General features: G+C 38.7%; 1 protein-coding gene across 2 annotated transcripts in view; it reads right to left on the reverse strand.

Annotated features, from left to right (window-relative positions):
* prex1 (phosphatidylinositol-3,4,5-trisphosphate-dependent Rac exchange factor 1) overlaps positions 1–19,303 on the reverse strand; it is a 72,028-nt gene that overhangs the window by 4,957 nt on the left and 47,768 nt on the right. For both annotated transcript variants that reach the window (XM_055223033.1, XM_033970321.2), the window contains exons 16-34: positions 18,213–18,358; positions 16,332–16,424; positions 14,561–14,709; positions 14,398–14,483; positions 13,384–13,523; positions 12,790–12,925; positions 12,536–12,711; positions 11,996–12,157; positions 11,457–11,667; positions 9,216–9,498; positions 7,797–8,015; positions 4,656–4,744; positions 4,373–4,455; positions 3,518–3,608; positions 3,292–3,420; positions 3,159–3,200; positions 2,319–2,536; positions 1,690–1,792; positions 161–304 (exon numbers count right to left, since the gene is read on the reverse strand). In XM_055223033.1, the coding sequence (XP_055079008.1) occupies positions 161–304; positions 1,690–1,792; positions 2,319–2,536; positions 3,159–3,200; positions 3,292–3,420; positions 3,518–3,608; positions 4,373–4,455; positions 4,656–4,744; positions 7,797–8,015; positions 9,216–9,498; positions 11,457–11,667; positions 11,996–12,157; positions 12,536–12,711; positions 12,790–12,925; positions 13,384–13,523; positions 14,398–14,483; positions 14,561–14,709; positions 16,332–16,424; positions 18,213–18,358 (2,700 nt within the window). The remainder of the gene's footprint in view (positions 1–160; positions 305–1,689; positions 1,793–2,318; positions 2,537–3,158; positions 3,201–3,291; positions 3,421–3,517; positions 3,609–4,372; positions 4,456–4,655; positions 4,745–7,796; positions 8,016–9,215; positions 9,499–11,456; positions 11,668–11,995; positions 12,158–12,535; positions 12,712–12,789; positions 12,926–13,383; positions 13,524–14,397; positions 14,484–14,560; positions 14,710–16,331; positions 16,425–18,212; positions 18,359–19,303) is intronic.

Below are 19,303 nucleotides of genomic sequence, written 5' to 3' on the forward strand. Positions count from 1 at the left end.
GTAGCATACATTTTATTCTTACTACAGTAAATACAGAAACAAAGCCTTGTGCGTGAGCTACTATATAGACACATTCAGACTGTCTAATAACTAATAACAGAAGCCTCTGCTAAGATGAGCTTCGTGCAGAGCAGTGTGTGTATTTGTTATGAGGTCTCACCTCTGGTAAAGAGCACTGTGTGCAGCTTGAGGCTGCCTCCATTCTGCAGTCGGCTAGGCAGCTCATTGAAGTGACAGCTGTCGAGATACAGAGTGACCCTCAGGGCCTGCCGACTGCCCTCCACCTGGTAACACACTGGGGTGTCTGCAACAATCAGACACACAAAGGAAAAATTCAACATCAAAGTCAATACATCATTATGAGAAAGCCTTAGCAGGTAGAAATAAGATCAAATGTACAACATAGTATAGAGAGTCCTCCACATGTGCAATCAAGAAAATGCTCACAGATTCAGAGCAGATTAGATTGATGGATGTTGTTGGATGTGGTTGACTTGACAACAACACACTACCTGATATCCCCTAATCACAACTGGTGCTTCGTAACTTGTTCTGTTGGCAGTGCATTGTATACTCAAATGAGAAAATATAACCTTTACTCAGACCTTATAGGGCCAACTCTTTTCCCAGAGGAACCCATCAAGTCATAATCCTGCAGAATGATCTTTAAGGTTGACTCTACCCAGCACTACATGCAGCTCCCAGTTTGCTGAAGATGCTATTAGCAGATCAATGAAGTCCCACAAACACCAACACGGCACAAAGCTTAACACTGCAAACTCAGCAAAAGTTTTAATATAAGGCTTATACATGGGATAATTATATGGACACTTAAGCTTGTGTACCTTCTCTATACTGTAGCAGAAAATAGATGTCCTAGAGCAAATGTATTATACACTGCCCTGACCAAAAAAAAGTCACCTCCTGGATTTAACTAAGCAAATAGGTACGAGCCTCCTCCAGTTGGACAGGTCTAGGTTCAGCAACAGTCTGTGCTCATAGAATGAGGTCAGCTGATTACCTGAATATACTGAATGACCAGGTTATTCCATCAATGTTTTTTCTCTTCCCTGATGGCACAGGCATATTCCAAGATGACAATGCCAGGATTCATCGGGCTCAAATTGTGAAAGAGTGGTTCAGAGAGCGTGAGACATCATTTTCACACATGGATTGGCCACCACAGAGTCCAGACCTTAACATTTTTTTGTGTATTTAGTATTCAGTGTATTTATGTCTTGGTTCTCTGAGCAAACCTTGAGCAGCAAATGGGAAGAGCGAGAGCTTTCCATTAAGCAGTATCTGTACAGACCATACTGATGGAACTGAAAACAGGGTCAGTTTTGTTCATTCTTTTAGGATTCTTTTAGGCTTTCTATGCCACTAGAATAAGTGGATATGCAGGAATCAAAATGCTTTTTGTTATCAATGCACCAAAAGTGTGGGATTTAAGAGATATTGAAAAGATTTGCTGGCATTGATATACCAGTTTTTTCTCTCTTCCTTTACTTGCTATTTAGACTAATTTTACTGGAACACAAACTACATCTGCACAATAAAAAGCTTGAATAGATCTCACAAAGTCAAACAATCAAAGTTAATTCAGTTAATTCAGAGTTAGTCAAACCTCCAGCTGCTAATTACCAGCAGCCTGTTCTGAATGAAAGTCAGTCTTTGTAAATGTCTCACTTGCAACTAGACACTCGTCCTCCATCTGTCTGAAGAACACAGTCACTTTGTCCAGGTCCAACAGGGCAGCCTTGGTGTCCTCCAGCATGGTCCGCTCCTCTTTCTGTCAGAGGAGAGACAAATAACAGAGTTCAACAGGGATACACTGACCAGCTGGATCACTACAACTTGAAAGCTATGAATGATAGTTCTATTTAATCCCTTCTATGTTTAAAAATGAAGAACCCCAACATTATAGTGGTCATCTACCATTTAGCTAGTAGAACAAATGGATACAGACTATGTAAAGCAAAGAGGCAATAGCAAAATGTGGAGAATATGCAACCTTCTCCTGAACAATAATTAAAAAAAGCACCAGAGAAAAAGATTATTACATAAAGCCTGCCTCCAAAGTCAACATTATGAATTACCTTTAATATATATATTTTTTAATACATACGATACAGGACAAGATAAAAATGAAAAAGTACAGTAGTTAGATCAAATTAAACAAGGTCTAGGTCTAGAAAAAACAACAATACTATTCTTCAGCTGTGTATATTTTGCTTTAACTGACCCTAGATACAGTTAAAACAAAATAAACTTTCAGGTTTTCAGAAATATGTAGACACACTCATCACACAACTCACCACATGGGGCGCCAGAGTGGACTGGAAATGCAGTAGGACTCCAATGACAGAGATCTGCTCTAGCCACTTGCGGCTGGTCTCTTTGCAGTCTTCCTGATACTCTCCGGCGTTGTTGAACCTACACCTCAGAGCTGCTAATAGCTGCTCCGCTAATGTGCACAGGGCTCCAGTCACAGCCTGACAGAAGATCACATCCCGCCGCAGCTGTAGAGACGTGTCTGTAAACAAACAGTTATTCAAGTCAGAGAAAGTGAAATAAACGAGAAGAAAAAAGTACAAAGAGTAAAGAGATGTACGATATTTTTGAATTAGCTAATCATTTGTGAAGGTTGAAGAACACTTCTATGACTCATTTAATAATAATCTAATTAAATAAAAAATGTGAAGACAAAATTATGAACGGAACCAAAAATTTTCTCTATTATAAACAAAGCCAAAATCTTGTCTCGTTTCCATGGACCATGGATTATAGATTCTATATCCTTCATTATTTAAAATTAATATTTATAGCAATATTTAAAATGTGATATACTGACAAGCATACTACTATATATTTATTCCTATGCTTTTTGTATAACTATATCAATGTCATATGACCTTGAAGTGTTTTGTAAACTATTTGTAATAATATTATACTTTGGAAAGCTTAGGAGTTGCAGATGTTGTGCTTTCACATGATGAATGACCTCATTTGCAGGAGGTCCAAAGTGTTGGATGTATTTAAAATGCTTAGACCATGAGGCCTTTTCCTGCTTCTTGAGTCTGATTACACAACCTTTTTTTGGCTTTTAGTATTTTTCTTATGGCTTTTGCAAATGAGTGTTATGCAATGACCTATACCTGTACACTTGAGCAAGGCCAGGAGAAGCTGGTTCTTTCCCTCTGTAAGTCAAAGAAAAACAACATGTAATTTGCACGTGTAACAGTATATCGTCACATGGACTAGGGCTCTCCGTGTCTATGTCCCACTCACCATCCACAAATCTTTGCAGGCTCTCCACCAGCGTTTTGATGGACGTGGGCAGATTCCAGGGGTCCTCTTGGATGTTTTTATGGATTATGTATCGACAGCGAACCGTCCAGTCTTCTGTGTGTCGAAACTCTGTTTACATAAACCCACAGGGAGGTCTCAGTAATTGTGTTACATAAAGCTTGTACTAACATTGTGATGATGACAACTTCTCTTCAGGTCCTCATACCTGGCTGGCTGTGGTCAGAGTAAAAGTGTTTTGTCTCTTCACATGCTTTAGTCATGACTGACCCCCTCAGCAAATTGTTTATGGAGTCAACCTGTGTGCACAAAATGTTTATCAGTTCATGTATTTTTCATCATCTGTACTTTCTCACTAAAATAAAGTAGAATGTAGTAGAAAGTAGTATGACAGTGTAAAGAGCTACAACAATGTATACAAATTAATTTCCCAGCCAATAAAGCAAAATGTACTAAATCTATTGGGAAAGACCAGTCAAAAGTGAAATTGGCATAAGATTTTGCAAACATCATCAAATGTTTTCATGAACTGCTCTCTGTTATTGTAATAGCAAAACAAATGAGCAAAACATTTCAAAAAGTAATACAATGTCCTTTGTTACAAAAGGAGCCATTCTTTTAACCAGGGTTTGTAATAATGACTAGCATACCCTCTGAGCTACTGTTTATGTTTTGAAAATATTTGATGAAAAGGAAAAACATTCTAGTGAGCTGATGATCAAAAGATATCGTTAAGCCCAAAGCACTGGAACCTACATGTGTCTGCTACAAAGGAGCTAAATTAAGATAATAAAAGGACTTGAGAAAACATGATCCCTTGACCAAGGACACAAGGATACAAGTTAACTCAGTCCAGATGCCAGCTGATCATAATCATGTTGAAATGGTTAAGAAAGGTTACTCACTAGAATCAGATTTGTTTGAGTAGCTTAGAGTAGGACTTACATTCCTGATAGTCAACAAAGAAATTTAATCCAACTTTATTCAATGAAATCCAGAGCATTAAGAGCTCAAATATCTACTGAGGCCAGATATTGAGGAATATTCACAGCTCGTTGGTTACCTGGTTGAAGAGGTGCTCGAGGCAGCCATGTAGTTTGTCCTGCTTGTCTGATGGAATCCTCATGTCACATGGCAGCTCGTCGCCTGCAAGAAAAAAACAAATGTCTTGAGGTCATTTTCTTTATTACCTATTTTGGTAACATTTGGTAACATTTGGTCCATTTGATCTTTAGTTGGATAAAGCTGTGTAGGGTTAGTCTAATTTAATTAAGATACTTGGCAAGAACATACATATGTGAAACAAGTAATGTTTTAAAACTCCCATCACACAAAAGTAGAGTTACCTGATCCCATCTCATCACTGCCAAGGTACGAGCTGTTACTCCTCACGCTAGTGTAGGACAGGACCGAGTCTCTGTTGCTGTTGCACTCACTGAAAAAAGAAAAACACATATATACACATAAATAAATTACAAGGTTGAAACTTAAATAGTTGACCACAAAAGGATTTGGAAAGCTCTAGTCTAGTAATTAATGATACTGTCAGATAACCCTAAACACCCTCTGTGATTTACAGAAAGTTAGACCAATGATAATTAAACACTTCTTGTAGAAAGAACCACAAGAAGACTAAGAAAGGAGGCCTTGACAAACAAACAAATAAACAGGTTGTTAGAGCAGTGGTTCTCAACTGATAAGCTATTGTTTTGTCCTTGTAATATTACGTTCATTTAATATCACTTCATTGGGCCTTGTTGGCTTTTGTAGCTTTCTATTATGAAACTAACCCCGCCAGGAAATTGTGGCGTAGGGATGTGTAGGGGTTTGTTTTTGTGTCAACTCCTGCTTCAGAATCATTTTAACCAAAACAATTAAGATGGTACGGGCAAATTGGAGATATTTTTTGCTAACTACCACAACCTCCAACAACAGGCAGTTCAAATAAAAAAATATATATATATGTCTATTCAAAAAGGAACATTTAAGAACATGCTTCCAATGATGGTAGGTACTCTTGCTGAGGAGCATTTAAAGTAAACTTGATGAATATGGATTGATGCCGCAATAGTTTCTTTTACAATGTTAACACAATCTGTCTATGGAAACCTATATTTAGTTATAAGTCTGCTTTGATTCTGCAGACCAGGAGAATGGGGAGGATTTACGAGACTAAAATAACACCTCTCATGCAGAGCTGGTGTATTCCCTTGGAGCAACTCTGAATCATTTTTTTCTAAATTAACATTACAATTGGCCCACAAACTGAAAAATCGTAAGCCTCTACCTCCTTTGTCATTATGCGACTCGCCCAAAGACAAATGTAAATGTAACAATGGGTGGGTAGCTCCTGCTGGGTAATTCTATGATCTTGGCATGTGTGTGAATGTGCACATGTGGCACGCTAACCACCACAAAAGCTGCTACTACCATCGTTGGCTTTCCTCCATAAATTCATAGAGATGTTGTTTCTAGCCTCCTTCCACAATTTATTTTATTTATTGCCTACCTAATTCCCATTCCAGCTCTGTCCTATATTATATCCCACAGCTTCTCCTTGCACACATGGGGTGTTTGTTCCAGCTGAATACTTGCTCTCAAAGGTAGCATCTAAATATAGCCACATGACTCCTGCCAATGAGTGTGAGCGCTACTGTCACAAATATTTTAGTAACAGCTTTGCTCTGGATGTAAGCCATACAAATCAGGTCTCTACATAAACATCATTTGTAATAGGTTAAATATATGTTTTTGGCACTAATTGGACATGGAGCGAGTACGTAGACATAAATAAACCCTAAATAAAATGTATTTTTGCCCTTAATTATTACCTTTCAGTTTGTGCTCTATCATAGGTTTACAGTCAGTCCCTCCTATGCTCAGTGACGCATCTTTCCTGACAGTAACCTCCAGCTGTGGAGTTTTATTGTGGCATGTCCCGACTAAGCAGTTTCAACTACTCCACTATTAAGCCATAACTTTTCCTTGCCTACATATTTGCCTGCATTTCCACTTTTAATAGTTATTTATTTACTTTCCGAAGAGTAAACACCACACTGGGGCATGCTCCTATAAACTATGCACAACACATTTTATTGACATGAGGTAGCCGGCGTGCCTAGGCTCTAATGACAGGGCTGTTGAGGAGGCCGCGCCCCACACTTTTGCCTCTATTATACACCAGCCTACCGCATGAGCGACCAATAACTGGGGCTTAGTGGGTGGTGAAGGGTGGGGTTATGGAAAATGGCCCAATGGACGGTGCAACCAACATCTGAATGAACTAGCAAGAAGCAAATGACATAAGCAGATCCGACCAGAGCATTTTGAAGTCATTTTTAGACACCCAATTGTGGTGAAAATGCCAACATCTGGAAAAGATTTTTGGCTCCTGAGTAAATGGTAAGGAGGGAATTTAAATGTCTTCAGAGGCTACCATTTACATGTAAAATAAGAATCTAGCTAGTTGTTTTTTATCTTTTCAGTACCTTTCTTACTTCCATTCTCATCTGCCAACCCGAAGGTTGGAAGTTCAGTGTTTTGTCTGCAGATAACCCACCTTTTATAGTATGAATGAGGTGAGTGCGTCAAAAATTGGTGGTGGTCGGAGGGGCCAATGGTGCAGAATGGCAGTCTTGTCTCTGTCCCTAGGGCGGCTGTGGCTACAATAGTAGCCTACCACAAAAGAGTATGGAGTGAATGAATAATGGCTACAGTGTAGCACTTTAAGAGGCTTTGCAAGCCTCTTATACAGTGCTTACCTGGTGTTTTACACCGGTTGTATACTGACAAGGTGGGTCCTGTACGTACTTTGAGTGGGTTACTTACAGATTGCTTGTTACATCAACTACGACAACTGCAGTGAGTATTTGCCTAAAGCAACGCAGTTTCATGTGGGTTCACGTGGGTTCGCATGGGTTCACGTGAGAAAACACATCTAATGTCTCAAAAGCTGCACCAGACCACTGACCACCAGACCAATGTCCACCAGACCAATGTCCACCAGACCACTGTGGTGTCCGGGAAATATAGACTTCTTGCGGATTCTTTCCACAGACCCACGCTTCACCTGGACTGCACTTGAACTCTGCTGAGGTAGTGTGGCAGGGTGCATTTATTTTAAAGACTTTCTAAGTCCTACAGTCAGTGTACACCAGGCGTTATTGCCAAGTTTAAAATGACAACTTGCAATATTCTAAGCTTGTAAATGGGCACAAGATACATTTTTATTGTTCATATACTTTTTTTTACTGTGGTCGGATACACTGCAGGATATAATTTCAAAATTATTACAAACCATCAGGTACAACATTTGTGGAAAACCACATGATGGAACAGAAATGGAGGCACCTCCTACCATTGAGTGTGACAATTATAATCTAGAATCTGAAAGCAATTGTGAAGAAATGACCAAAACAAATATATCATCACTTACTGTCTAGGAAACACTTTCACATGCTATGAAATAACTAAAGAAGAGAGTTTACCTGTATGAGTCTCTGTAGCTCATGGTATCATGGCCCGAGTCCTCCTGGTCTTCTTCATTCACTTTGAAGCAGACCCTCTTGATGCCTCCATGCTCCACCTTGTCCTGGTCACAGCCATCCTCACATGGGGCCATAGAGGGGGGCTGGCTGGGCTCATATACTGAAGGGTCCCCACTGTCCCCCTGGAGCTGCGTTGGCTCGGTGATGGATGATAACAGGCTGCAACAAAGAGAAGGAACTGTTAATTTATACTGCACAGACAGAATAATAATCCGTTTGTAAAATAGTTTGTATAAAATAAAAGTACTTGTTGTAGGGTAAGGGAGGAAGAGTAATACACTGCTACTACTTTACTGCTTAATGCTGCAATTTTCTCTTTTAATTCCAAAAATTTTGCCATAGAAAAAAAAGAAAAGGGGATTTTTTCTTTATTTTGCAATTCACTACCAGTTTATTAAAAGTGCATGTTGCACAATGTGTGTCATCTTTTGGCAAGACTTGATTGTTTTGCTGTCTCAGTCTCAGCTCATAAATATTTTGGCCTGAAGAATGTCCCTTTTGTAATCAGTTTTCAACCCAACAGCCAGACAAAAGAAAGCTGCCTTAATGTGTGTTTAAAGGATTATAACTATCTCTAAAGGCAATGTAAGGGATAAGTAATACATAACTTCATGACAAATACTTATTAGCTTAAATAATTATGGTGCAAACTACAGGCGACATCTGAATCTTTGATTTCAAAGTATAAAATGTCCATTGCCACAGCAGCATAGTCTAGTACAAATAGAAAAAGAAAAAAAGTATTCTGTCAACAGGACAAAAGTTTTAGAGTGAAGATGTGCCCCCGGTCATCCAAGTGGTTTCTTCAGTTTTGGTCAGACTGCTTGTGGGCCCTGGCTTATATCTATCTGAAGAGAGGAGCTAACAACACTGAAACTAATACCTATTTGTTTACAGTTTCAGTTTGTTAGCTCGGTCTATTGAACTGCCCTAAGTGTGCAGAGTTATATTTTGCATGATCATTCAGGCCCCTAATTGGTGCTGCCATACCTATTAGCATACTGGCTATCATTATTGTTTTCTTTGTTTTGATTTAGGTCTGAAGATGGAGTTATAAGTAGGAGATAAATCATGTCTAAGCCCCTTATTTCTGTTCAAAGATGGATAGTCTTTCCTAACAAAAACTGCCTCTTTAACTCTGCTCTTTTTTGCTATGGATCATGCCTGGATGGCGAGGGATTACACAGACGTACTACAAATGGGTCTCCAAGCACAAAAAAAAAAAATATATTTTGCATATGCTAGTTCCAACTTTATCCAAATGCATTTTTTCTATTATGGTTTTATTGTCTACTGTGCTTCATTTACTGGTAATAATAGTGCTTCTTATACCATGGAGCACAATAAAAGAGCACTTACACATCAATTTGAGCCACATAGAGCTTCATCTCTCGCACTGCCACATCCAGGCGACTGTAAAGCTGAATGTAATTGTCCTGGCTCTCTGTGTCTTCATGTTTGAGGAGGTTACTCAGTCCACCCTCTCCTTGGCTCCTTCTACCGTTCACACAGCCATCCTCTCCATCTAACAGCACCTCCCCAGTGTCCTCCCCTTCCTCCCCCTCCAGACCACTGCAGGTCCAGGATGGAGCTCCCATGCTGGTGACACAGTGCTGCGTGTGGGACATGGGATTCAGTTGGGCTAGGAAAAGACAAAAAATATACATCAAGTGAATAAAATATTACATAAAAACACATTCAAATGAATTCTGAATTGTCTGAGCATCAAAATTGTTACCTGGACTATACAGACTCTAACACACATACCAAAAGACCTTTTATAACAAAGACAGTGACATTATTAAATAAAAACATCAAAAAAGAATACTTAAAATTCTCTGTCTGGAGGCCTTCAGTCATATTTCAACCTTTATTTGGTTAGAAATGTATTTAAAATATCTCAATGTACAATAGAAAAAATATATATACCGGTATATAAATGCTCACTAATCTACTACTAAAATAATTGTTTATTGCAGCTGTACTGTGTAATTTCCATCCAGATGGAAAAATAATAGCAGTTAGGTTTTGATATTCATTTTTTAGGTTAATTAATAATCAGGATGACGAAAGCACCACCATTCCATGCTGGCTAACTGAACTGAGCCCATGCTGAAAATGCTCCTGTCAGCACAAGTGTGAGGCAGATGTCTCACTGGCAGCTGGTGCTTTGTGAAAGATGAAGCCCTTAGATGCTGGAACAAAATGGGTTATTTCAATTGTCTGCTGTCTAGACGCCTGTTTATCTTCACCGGATGATGAGGGACTACATTAAGATGCAGTTTGATATTGGAAAAACAAAAGTAAGAGTTTGGAGAAGAGATACACTCTTTTCATGTTTTGAGCATCTCCTTTTAACACTCTTGATTTGTGCCGCTTTCTTGTTGACCTCTGCTGTGACCCCGAATGTGGGACACGCATTCCTACATTGTCTCAAGGCCCCAACAATGCTGACATTACTGAATTGTTGCTACATGTCAATAACATAGAAAAGGCCCAGAGCTAATGGAGTCTTAATGACCCGCCACTCCACTATGGGAATCCTTGTTGAGAGCTTATGGCTAGTGGGGTACATTCCTGCCTTTGTGTAGTGGGATTTAGATGGTCAGGGAGCATCATCTGTCAAAATAACCACCGTGCTAAGGCAAAGCAGGTCAAGCAAGATCATAATGCGGAAGTGGCAGAATTAATATAACCTGTTCAAATCAACCATGTTCAAGTGGACAATCATAGGATCTGGCAACATACACCAGCAACTGCACTTTCTTAGGAGAATAAGGATGTTTGGAGTCAGCCAAAACATAATGTTGACATTCTATAGATCTAGCACGTATAAATCGCAGATCCTTAGACTAGTAAAACTGGCTGGTAACGTCACGGGTGTGTTTAATCTGACTGGACCACAGAACATCTTTGCACTGTTGTGAGACAGGCTCTCAAGATCATCAGAGATCCCTCTCATGTGCTCACCACACAGTATGAGCTCTTGCAGTCTGGGAGGAGATACAGGGTTCCTTTATGTAAAAATAACAGGTATAAAAACTTGCTTGTGCACCAGTCCATAAAACTGATTAACAACATGGACTGACTGTGCAGATGTGTGAAGCCTGAATGATTGTAAAGTGACCAGTTCTTTTTGTTTTTTGTTATGTCATGTCTGTATGTTAATGTTACTGATCCCTGCTCCAAGCCAAATTACTGCATTAGGAGACAAAAATAAATGAAACCTGAACCTGAGTCAAATTTCAGCAGAAGAAATCATGTCAGATAGATTCACTTGAGACAACAGAGTAAGATTAGTTAAGGCAAAAGAGAGCAAAGAGAAAGGAATCCAACATGAAAATTTCTAATTGTCAATAAAATGCTTGGGTGACTTTAATCAAGGGGCCTACAGGCAATCCTCTAGATTTTCAAAGAAGTGGTTTAAATGATATAAATGATGAAAGACATTTTCAGTTGTTTTTGAAAATAAAAAGAAATAAAAAGGAATAAAAAATTAACATTGATTAATATAAAGAAAAAGATAATGTGATTAGTTTCCTACCACAGTCCTAAATATAAACTACAATTCCATGTTTTATACCATATATTTCAGTTTACCTTGATCAGGATCCAACCCAAAGATGGAGTTCTTGCGGCCAAATCGGATGCTGAATGTTCTGCCAGCCGACGTTGCGCTCTTTGGGTAGGACACCTGCATTAGGTTTACATGGCAGTTGGTGGGTACAAAGTCCATGCAGCCCAGACTGTGCGGACGTACTCCAGCCTGTCTGAAGGACGGCCACACCTTGTTTCCGAGCTCCAGAGCAAACTGACAAGAGAATGTACAAAAGGAAAAAACATCATTCATGTTGATTATTAAGTGTACAAAATATCAAGTCATGTTCTAACAGCAGAGGTTCGCGTTGAGAAGACAAGTGAGCATATAATAAAAAAAAAATCTGCACCGTTGAAATGGTCCACTTACACCTTTAACCTGTGAAATGTGAGTGAATACATGTGCATTTATTAGCCTTTAGAGGAGGAATCACTGCAAGTTATGTAAAGGGTCCTTCACAGTGACAGCAAACATTAATCAATATTTTAGTCAAAGAATATACATGTTCATAATGTATTTTTAAAAAGAAGGTTCAAAATACCTGCTGATAATTACTGATTCGCCGCCGGATACTTTCCAGCTTGGTGTCACAAATCTGTCTGAACTCGAACTGAGGCATGGTAACCACTCGGTCGCTCTGGGAGATGAGCTGACTGCAGTTATGCACAAAGAGGCTGTCGTCATTACAGAACGCCTCGAGGATCTGTAGAAACATGAAGCACAAACCAGGAGAGATTATTACCACAATAAAAGAAGAGACACACAACTGCAGCTTCGTACATGAAAAAAATTACCTCAGGGTACAAAATGTTTGAATTTCAATTCTAACTACTAAATCAGTGCCCTGTTATTAAATCTCCCTTTAATATCAACTTAAACAATTAACATGACATACCACAGTTTAAGCTGAGAGTGCTGATAGAAACATGTTGCTACCCAGATTTCAAACCAGTGATTATTTGTTAATTTGAAAAACAGGGGTTAGAAAGAATTGTTGCCAACAAAACAAATACAATTCACACTACTTAAATATTTTAGCTTGCAAGGGTTGTCACACAGAACACGTATCACTTCACGTTACCTTTGCAGTGAGGCTAAAACAGCCTTTTGGTGCTACTATCTTCTCCAAGACATTGCACTTAATGCCGGCCGTGCTGACATACTCATACACGACTCCATGCTCCAAATGGACATTGTCAACAGTTAAACTGACTGATGGGAGGTCTTCAGACAAGGAAAGTCTGCTGAGTTGGTAGTCTGAATAACACAGAGCCAAATACATAAGCTTTTATTATGTTTTCACAGTTAAAAACACAAAATATTAAACACTGTCACCTGTTCCATTGGTGCCATTCTCTTCATCATGGTCAGAGCCATTTTCTATAGGATATGTCCTTAACACACCCTCCTCCTTCTGCTCCGAGTCTCGTCGCTTCTCCATGTCCTCAAAGGCTCTGTAAACCCACTTGCCCTAGGACACACAAATTATGCTGTCAGTCATTCTACATCATCCATAATGAAAATGTCCAGTGTGTCTATAAGACAGGAAAAGGCAAGGAATAGGAAGAGAAAAAAAATAAAAGAAAAAAAACGAACACAGGATCTGAGGCAGTTTGCCTGTAGATAAACACCATCAGAAATATGGTTTTACACAGAACTAAAAGGGTCAGTTCTGAACACAAATATACTTTGACATATTTGCATGAAAGAGGTCAAAACAAATATTTTGAATGTGCAATGCTTCGATAAATCTATTTACTTCACTAGATGTCAAATTCTGAGATCTGAGACAAGCTACTTCCCAAACCCAAAAGTATCTCTTTTTATACACAGTCTATTCATTTGTGCAGAATTTGTAATATGAAATAAAGGTTAATTAATTAATGTTCATTTTTACTTTTGGGTAAATGCTTGTATCTGTACTCTTACCACTTGCAGATGGTCCTGGTGTGTGTGGTGTGCACTGAAGTGCTCCAGGACCTCCTGGCAGTCGCTGAGGTTTACGTTGTTGCCGTTGACCTTGAGGATGACCTGGCCTGGTTGTAGTCCCGCCCCTGCCGCCTCCCATCCTGCAGTGTGTCAAAACAGGGTCACAGGTCAATGGCAAGAATTCAAATGACAAGTTTCAACAACTGTGGACAGCCCTTTCAATCATCATAAATGCTTATGAACTACAGAAACAGAAATCCTCCTGCTTATGACAGATTGTACACCTTTCCATAAATCAAGTATTATGAAATTATATTTGAATATATGCCCATGTACTGGGAATAAAACAATAATTACTGCTCTTGAGTTAATTAAAGAGGTTTAATGTCCCAGCATGCTCTCCCTAGCTATTACTGTCATTGCAATGCAGACTGGAAGTTCAATCAACACCTTCAGCATTTTCCATCCCTGTCTAAAAATACAAATTCTGGCATCACTTTAAGCCAAAGTGTTACCCAAGCTGCACAACATGAGTGAAACACAAGGGATTGAAGTTTATTTTAAGAATTAATAAAAAACTAAGATTAGAATGTAGTTATATTCAAGTATTCCTTCTTTAATTCATCATGAACCAAATTTTCTTTTTTTTTTATGTCTAAGTATAATAAGAAATGTTGTGCTTTATTACATAGTAGTGGTTTGAACTCTGACTGGTGTGTCTGACAGGTGGCCATAAGACTAATGGAAGTCTGCTTAAAACAGAAAAGAACAGGTGGTTTACAGCTAGAGTTACGTCAACTTTTCCTCTGAATAATATCTCCTTGTCATATTGTGGAGCATAATAAGAAGACTGCTGACTGTTAAGTAAGGTAAAGTGGATCTTATGCAAGCAATCTTTTACAACAGCTTAACTGCTCATTAATGGTTCTAAGGATTTGAAAGGTGGCTAGTTCTGCATAGGAATTTACCTTAATATTACTCATCTTTTTTAGTTTAAAAACACAATTTTCTAACCTTTTCGGACAGCATGCACATGAGGAGGAGCAGAGCCAGACAGCCGAAATGAGAGACTGTCTGGATTGTCAGGAATCTTCACAATCCTGCAAAAGAATTTGCATGTATATTGAACCATGTGTATTTTGCATCCAAATCTTTGTCTTTTTGTGTAGCATCTTACTCCTTGGCTTTGGTAGCAACCAGTAGTCTAAGAGACCTCCGTATACAGAAGGACTGGCTGATCATAGTTTCCACCTCAGAGAACGGCCTGAGGAACAGCAGGTCTTCGTTGATAGTGTAGATCTTTCGGCCCACCTGTAGACCAGCCATCTGCACAGACAGACACACAGATGGACCTGATTAGGTGATCACTGAATATACTAAAACACACCATTAGATACATTGTACAAAACAGCTCAAGTATACCTATGATCAACTTTATAGGCATTCTTATATATAAGAATGTTACATCATACTGACACCTTAAAACCAATTCAATCGAAAGGTACCACTAGACACAATCATGATAGATAATCTTAACTTCTGCCTTTGCTGGAGGAATTTGAAAGACAGTAATGCACTGAAGTGTATTTTGTACTCAAGATGACTGACTGAACCTCAATCACGGTTTATTATATTCCTACATTAAGTGATAGGTATAAAATGATCACATGACATTCATTTTACACACAATAAACACCCTGGTAAATGTGAAGATGCCTGCTGTCTTGAGCTGATGCTTTAGCTAAGAACAGTAAATAACACGCTTCAACTCACAAGAATGTTATTATATTATTTTCATATTCTTATGTATTTTACATTTCTCATTCCATATGGGTTTGGTGAAAACAAACCATTTTCTTATGATAGGTAGCTGGTGCATCTTTACACAAGACACTTGAAAACTTTTCATGAAAGGCAATTGAAAAGCCACATTGCACTGTAAGGACATTATAACTTCTCTTACAACTGCATTGTTTCACTGTGTAATAACATTGCAACCTGTTCTGTTTGAAACCCTGTAAAACGGCAGACCTAAGCATTGCAGCTCTGCACATGAATACCACCAGTCACCTCACACATCTCCAGTCACGTTGTAGAAAGAATGCTGCTTCTGTGTGCTCCCTGTGTGAGCCCAGTGTCCTGGGCACAGATCCGGAGGGGTGGCTGTGCTTTACTGGGTTCTTTGGGTACAAGCCCAGGAGAGATAGAGAAATGACTGGGAGGAGCAGTGGTAATAACAGATGTGGATGAATATATGTGCAATCATAGAGCATAAATGTCTGTAACATGTGACTTTGCATAAGCCTGATACAGTTCCAGAGCTCTGTTTTGTGTGTTAGTGATTTATCCCTTTTCAGAGCCCCATGGGAACACAGCTGAGGCTCAGCCTGGGAGCTGGCACAAGGCTCGATCACCACTAACTGGTATAGGGAGAACAGGGCTACAGCAGCCCGGTGTGGTACAATTTACAGTCACACTGTATCTCCTATGAAAAACAGGTGCATCATATGTACAGATAATCATATATACACTAAAACAGCAATAAGCAGAAATTAAATAGAATTAAACTAACCAAGTTAAAATTAAAGTTTCTGTTTCAAGCAATAAATATAAATAAATAATACTGTGGCCTATGTTATAGTACATTTTATATAATGTATTGTCTTGTGTAATGTTTGATTTGATTTGGTGGACCAATGTTCATTGTTAAAATCCGTGAAGGGTGTAGACATTTACTGTATGTCCTTGTTATAATGTTTTATTATGGTTTCTACATTACTGTTCAAAGTCGAGAAAAAAACATAAAAAAGACCGTTCACTGAAATAAGTGAAAGGCAGGTCTCATGACACTTGTAGAAGAAAGACTGACAGCAGTTGCCCTGAGAGGAGACAGCCATTACCTTCCAGCACAGGCGCCCTGAGCCAGAGGGAAACAGAGTGACCATTACCTCAGCGTGGGAGCCTCTGGTGACAGACTTCACCACAATAGCCTTGTTTTTCTCCTCAATCTCAAAGCCATAGTCCTCTTCCTCTGGGTGAATCTAGACAAGAAAACGCCACAATCACCATCAGTTATACACAGAGTGCAATGTCATTGTAGGATGAAAACAATTGGTTACAAATATAAAGTGATTCATGAACAGTTGAGGCCTTATACTAGAATTTTGATTTTGTTATTACATTTTGTCTTGTCTCTATCCCATGTCCTCAGATGTCTTTCAGAATAAAAGACCGCTAACTAGTGAGGCTCATTACTCAACTGTAAATTCACAAAACAACATACACATTGAACAGCCAATCTGGGTGGTCCTATATGATCACAGCTAAGTTTAGACAAGACTTAATGCTGCTCATTTGTAATTTAGCATTTCATCTCATGTCAGACAGGTGCTTTTTAGAGCAACTCTTTTTGTATTCCCCACTGGGCCTGATGGTTAATGCTGTCATCACCAAACGCATTAGCCAACTTCCATTAGCGGAGCAGCTAGGGCCATCTTCCTGCTGCATGCCGCAGATAAGATGCAGATCTCTCTTGTTATTGTATCAGGGGAGATAGCTTCTGTAAATAAAGAATTCCCACACCATTGGCTTCAAAAGTATCTGTAATCGTGTGTTAGATCAGCTGCTAATCAGGAAGAGAAAGTCTTATGTGCTCTACAGATAACAGTCTGCAGAAGATAGCAGTACTGGACAATTTAAATTTGAATACGAATTAGAGTGAGTCCTGAAAATTAAGCAACTTCAATTTCTATGACAAATGTGTTGCCAAATTACACATTTTTAGTCTAATAAAAGGTCACAGGCCTTTCATGTTTTCTTTTTTCACAACCAGAGTTTGACAGCAGGCTGGGCAATGGTACCCTAATTATCCTAAAATCAGCCACACAACAAACATAATTTACATGCAAAGGCTTGTTTCCTTGTAAAACTACTGGGGAGAGAGGAAGAGTAACAGTAATAACTGTATGCTTTCATTTATTATCTATGGTCAGAGGTGGGTAGAGTAGCCAAAAATTATACTGAAGTAAGAATAACATTGCTTCAAAATATTATATATTAGAAGCAAAAAGTAGTGGTCCAAAAAATTACTAAACTAACTTATTCATAATTTGAAGTTAGTGTAATTGGAAGGACAAAATATGAATGCACAAAATCTGGTATTTTCAAAGGAGAGACTCAAAAGACAAAAAAAAACAAACCCAAAAAACACACAAAATCATATCTGAAGGAGTAATGCAAGAAACACAAATGTTCAAATCCTTTACTAAAGCTTTTGTCACTTATAGACAGTGGGAAGTATTAAACAAAACTTTTAAGAGTACTGTCACTTCCATAAAAAATATTACTCAAGCAGGAGTAAAAGTATGCTGCTAGAAAAGTACTCTCAAAAGAACAACTTCTTTAAAAAGTTACTCAAGTAAATGTAACTGAATTCTACCCAACTCTGACTATGGCGCTAATGAAAAAAACAAACACAATATGGTGGCAATGTTGAGCTTGTTTGGTTCTGCTGTGAAATCTGTTTCAAATAAGTGGGTAAGTATTACGCTTGGAGATAAGAGAAATTAAATTGATATGAGCCACTACCAGACTCCACACTGTTATGGAGAAGAGTCTGACTGTGCCAAGCTACAAAATTACCCCTCTTCATTATATTCACAGGACAAATCTCATTAAAATGCATAATGATCCCAGCATATTCAAAAGGTGCCACTAACGCAGTCCAGGCCCCCATGAGTAAACTGGGATGTAAATCTTTGTATAGAGATTTTAATTACATTAAGCCTAGAGGATCAGGAAGAAAGATGGTACTAGAGAAGAGAACTTACCACCAGAGACTTGACCAGGATGTTCTCGATGAGTTTGAAGTCATTACGCTGCAGTTGTTTGCTCTTAGCGCTGGTTCCCTCTGTCTCTTCATCAGCATAGAAGCGGAAAAACTGGGAGTCATCTTTGAACTCACTCTTTTCCAACACTGAAAGACAATTTTTTTAAGTGACATCAGAAACTATACAATTAGCTTTAATTCAGGCCAATACATTAGATTTATCAGTACACAGATAGTGAATTCCATCTGACAAGCTCAACATCAGTCATATATATAAAAAGGGCATCGAAACAAATCATTCTGTTAAGAGAAAAGCACCCTAATTTAAATATCTTAACATTATTTTAATTTCAAAAACAGAGAGCGGTGATTTATGAACCAGTGTGCAGCACAACAAATGCCACTTAAACCAGAACCATCTTCAGACAAACAAGCTAGCGGTTAATTAGCTTATTATGTGATGCTGTAAGGGACATCTGGAGCCAAAGCACATCTGGATTGTAGTAAAAAGCAGGCTGTGACTAGACTCTCTCTGGGGTTTGGAGAAATACTTCGTTGTGTTTCCTCAGACTGGAAGTCCCATTGTTTGGATGGACACACAACACATGGGGCCATTCTCAGGTGAGAGTGGCAGAGGAGCTCAGAAACAGCCACTAGGATCCATTCTACTATTTTAAAAGAGGAATATTTATTCAATATTATCTTCTAATTGCATTAGGATTCACTTCATAACAGGCTATTTTATTGGTCAAATATACCTTGGTAAACATGCATTTTTACTATAAGAGGGTTGCCTTTCCACTGACCTAACTTGTAAATTGGCCTGAGAGCACCATCTGCTTACAGACACTCCACCAGAAAAGTTATGCAATGCACCTTTAGTACAGCAATAAACTAGCATAAAATGTATTGGATTTAGAGTAGATGAAAAGGGTCTGTCAGACATGTGTGTTTACTGCCTCAATGAAATATCTTGCTTGAGTTTGTTCACAAAGAATACCAGGTTTACACATATATTGCATTTGTTCCACAGAAAACACACTCTTCTCTGATTCTACAGTCAATGACAGTACAAGCATGCCAAGACCTAGC

The sequence above is a fragment of the Periophthalmus magnuspinnatus genome, chromosome 7, assembly GCF_009829125.3.
Source record: "Periophthalmus magnuspinnatus isolate fPerMag1 chromosome 7, fPerMag1.2.pri, whole genome shotgun sequence".
In the NCBI taxonomy this organism is placed as follows: Eukaryota; Metazoa; Chordata; class Actinopteri; order Gobiiformes; family Gobiidae; genus Periophthalmus; species Periophthalmus magnuspinnatus.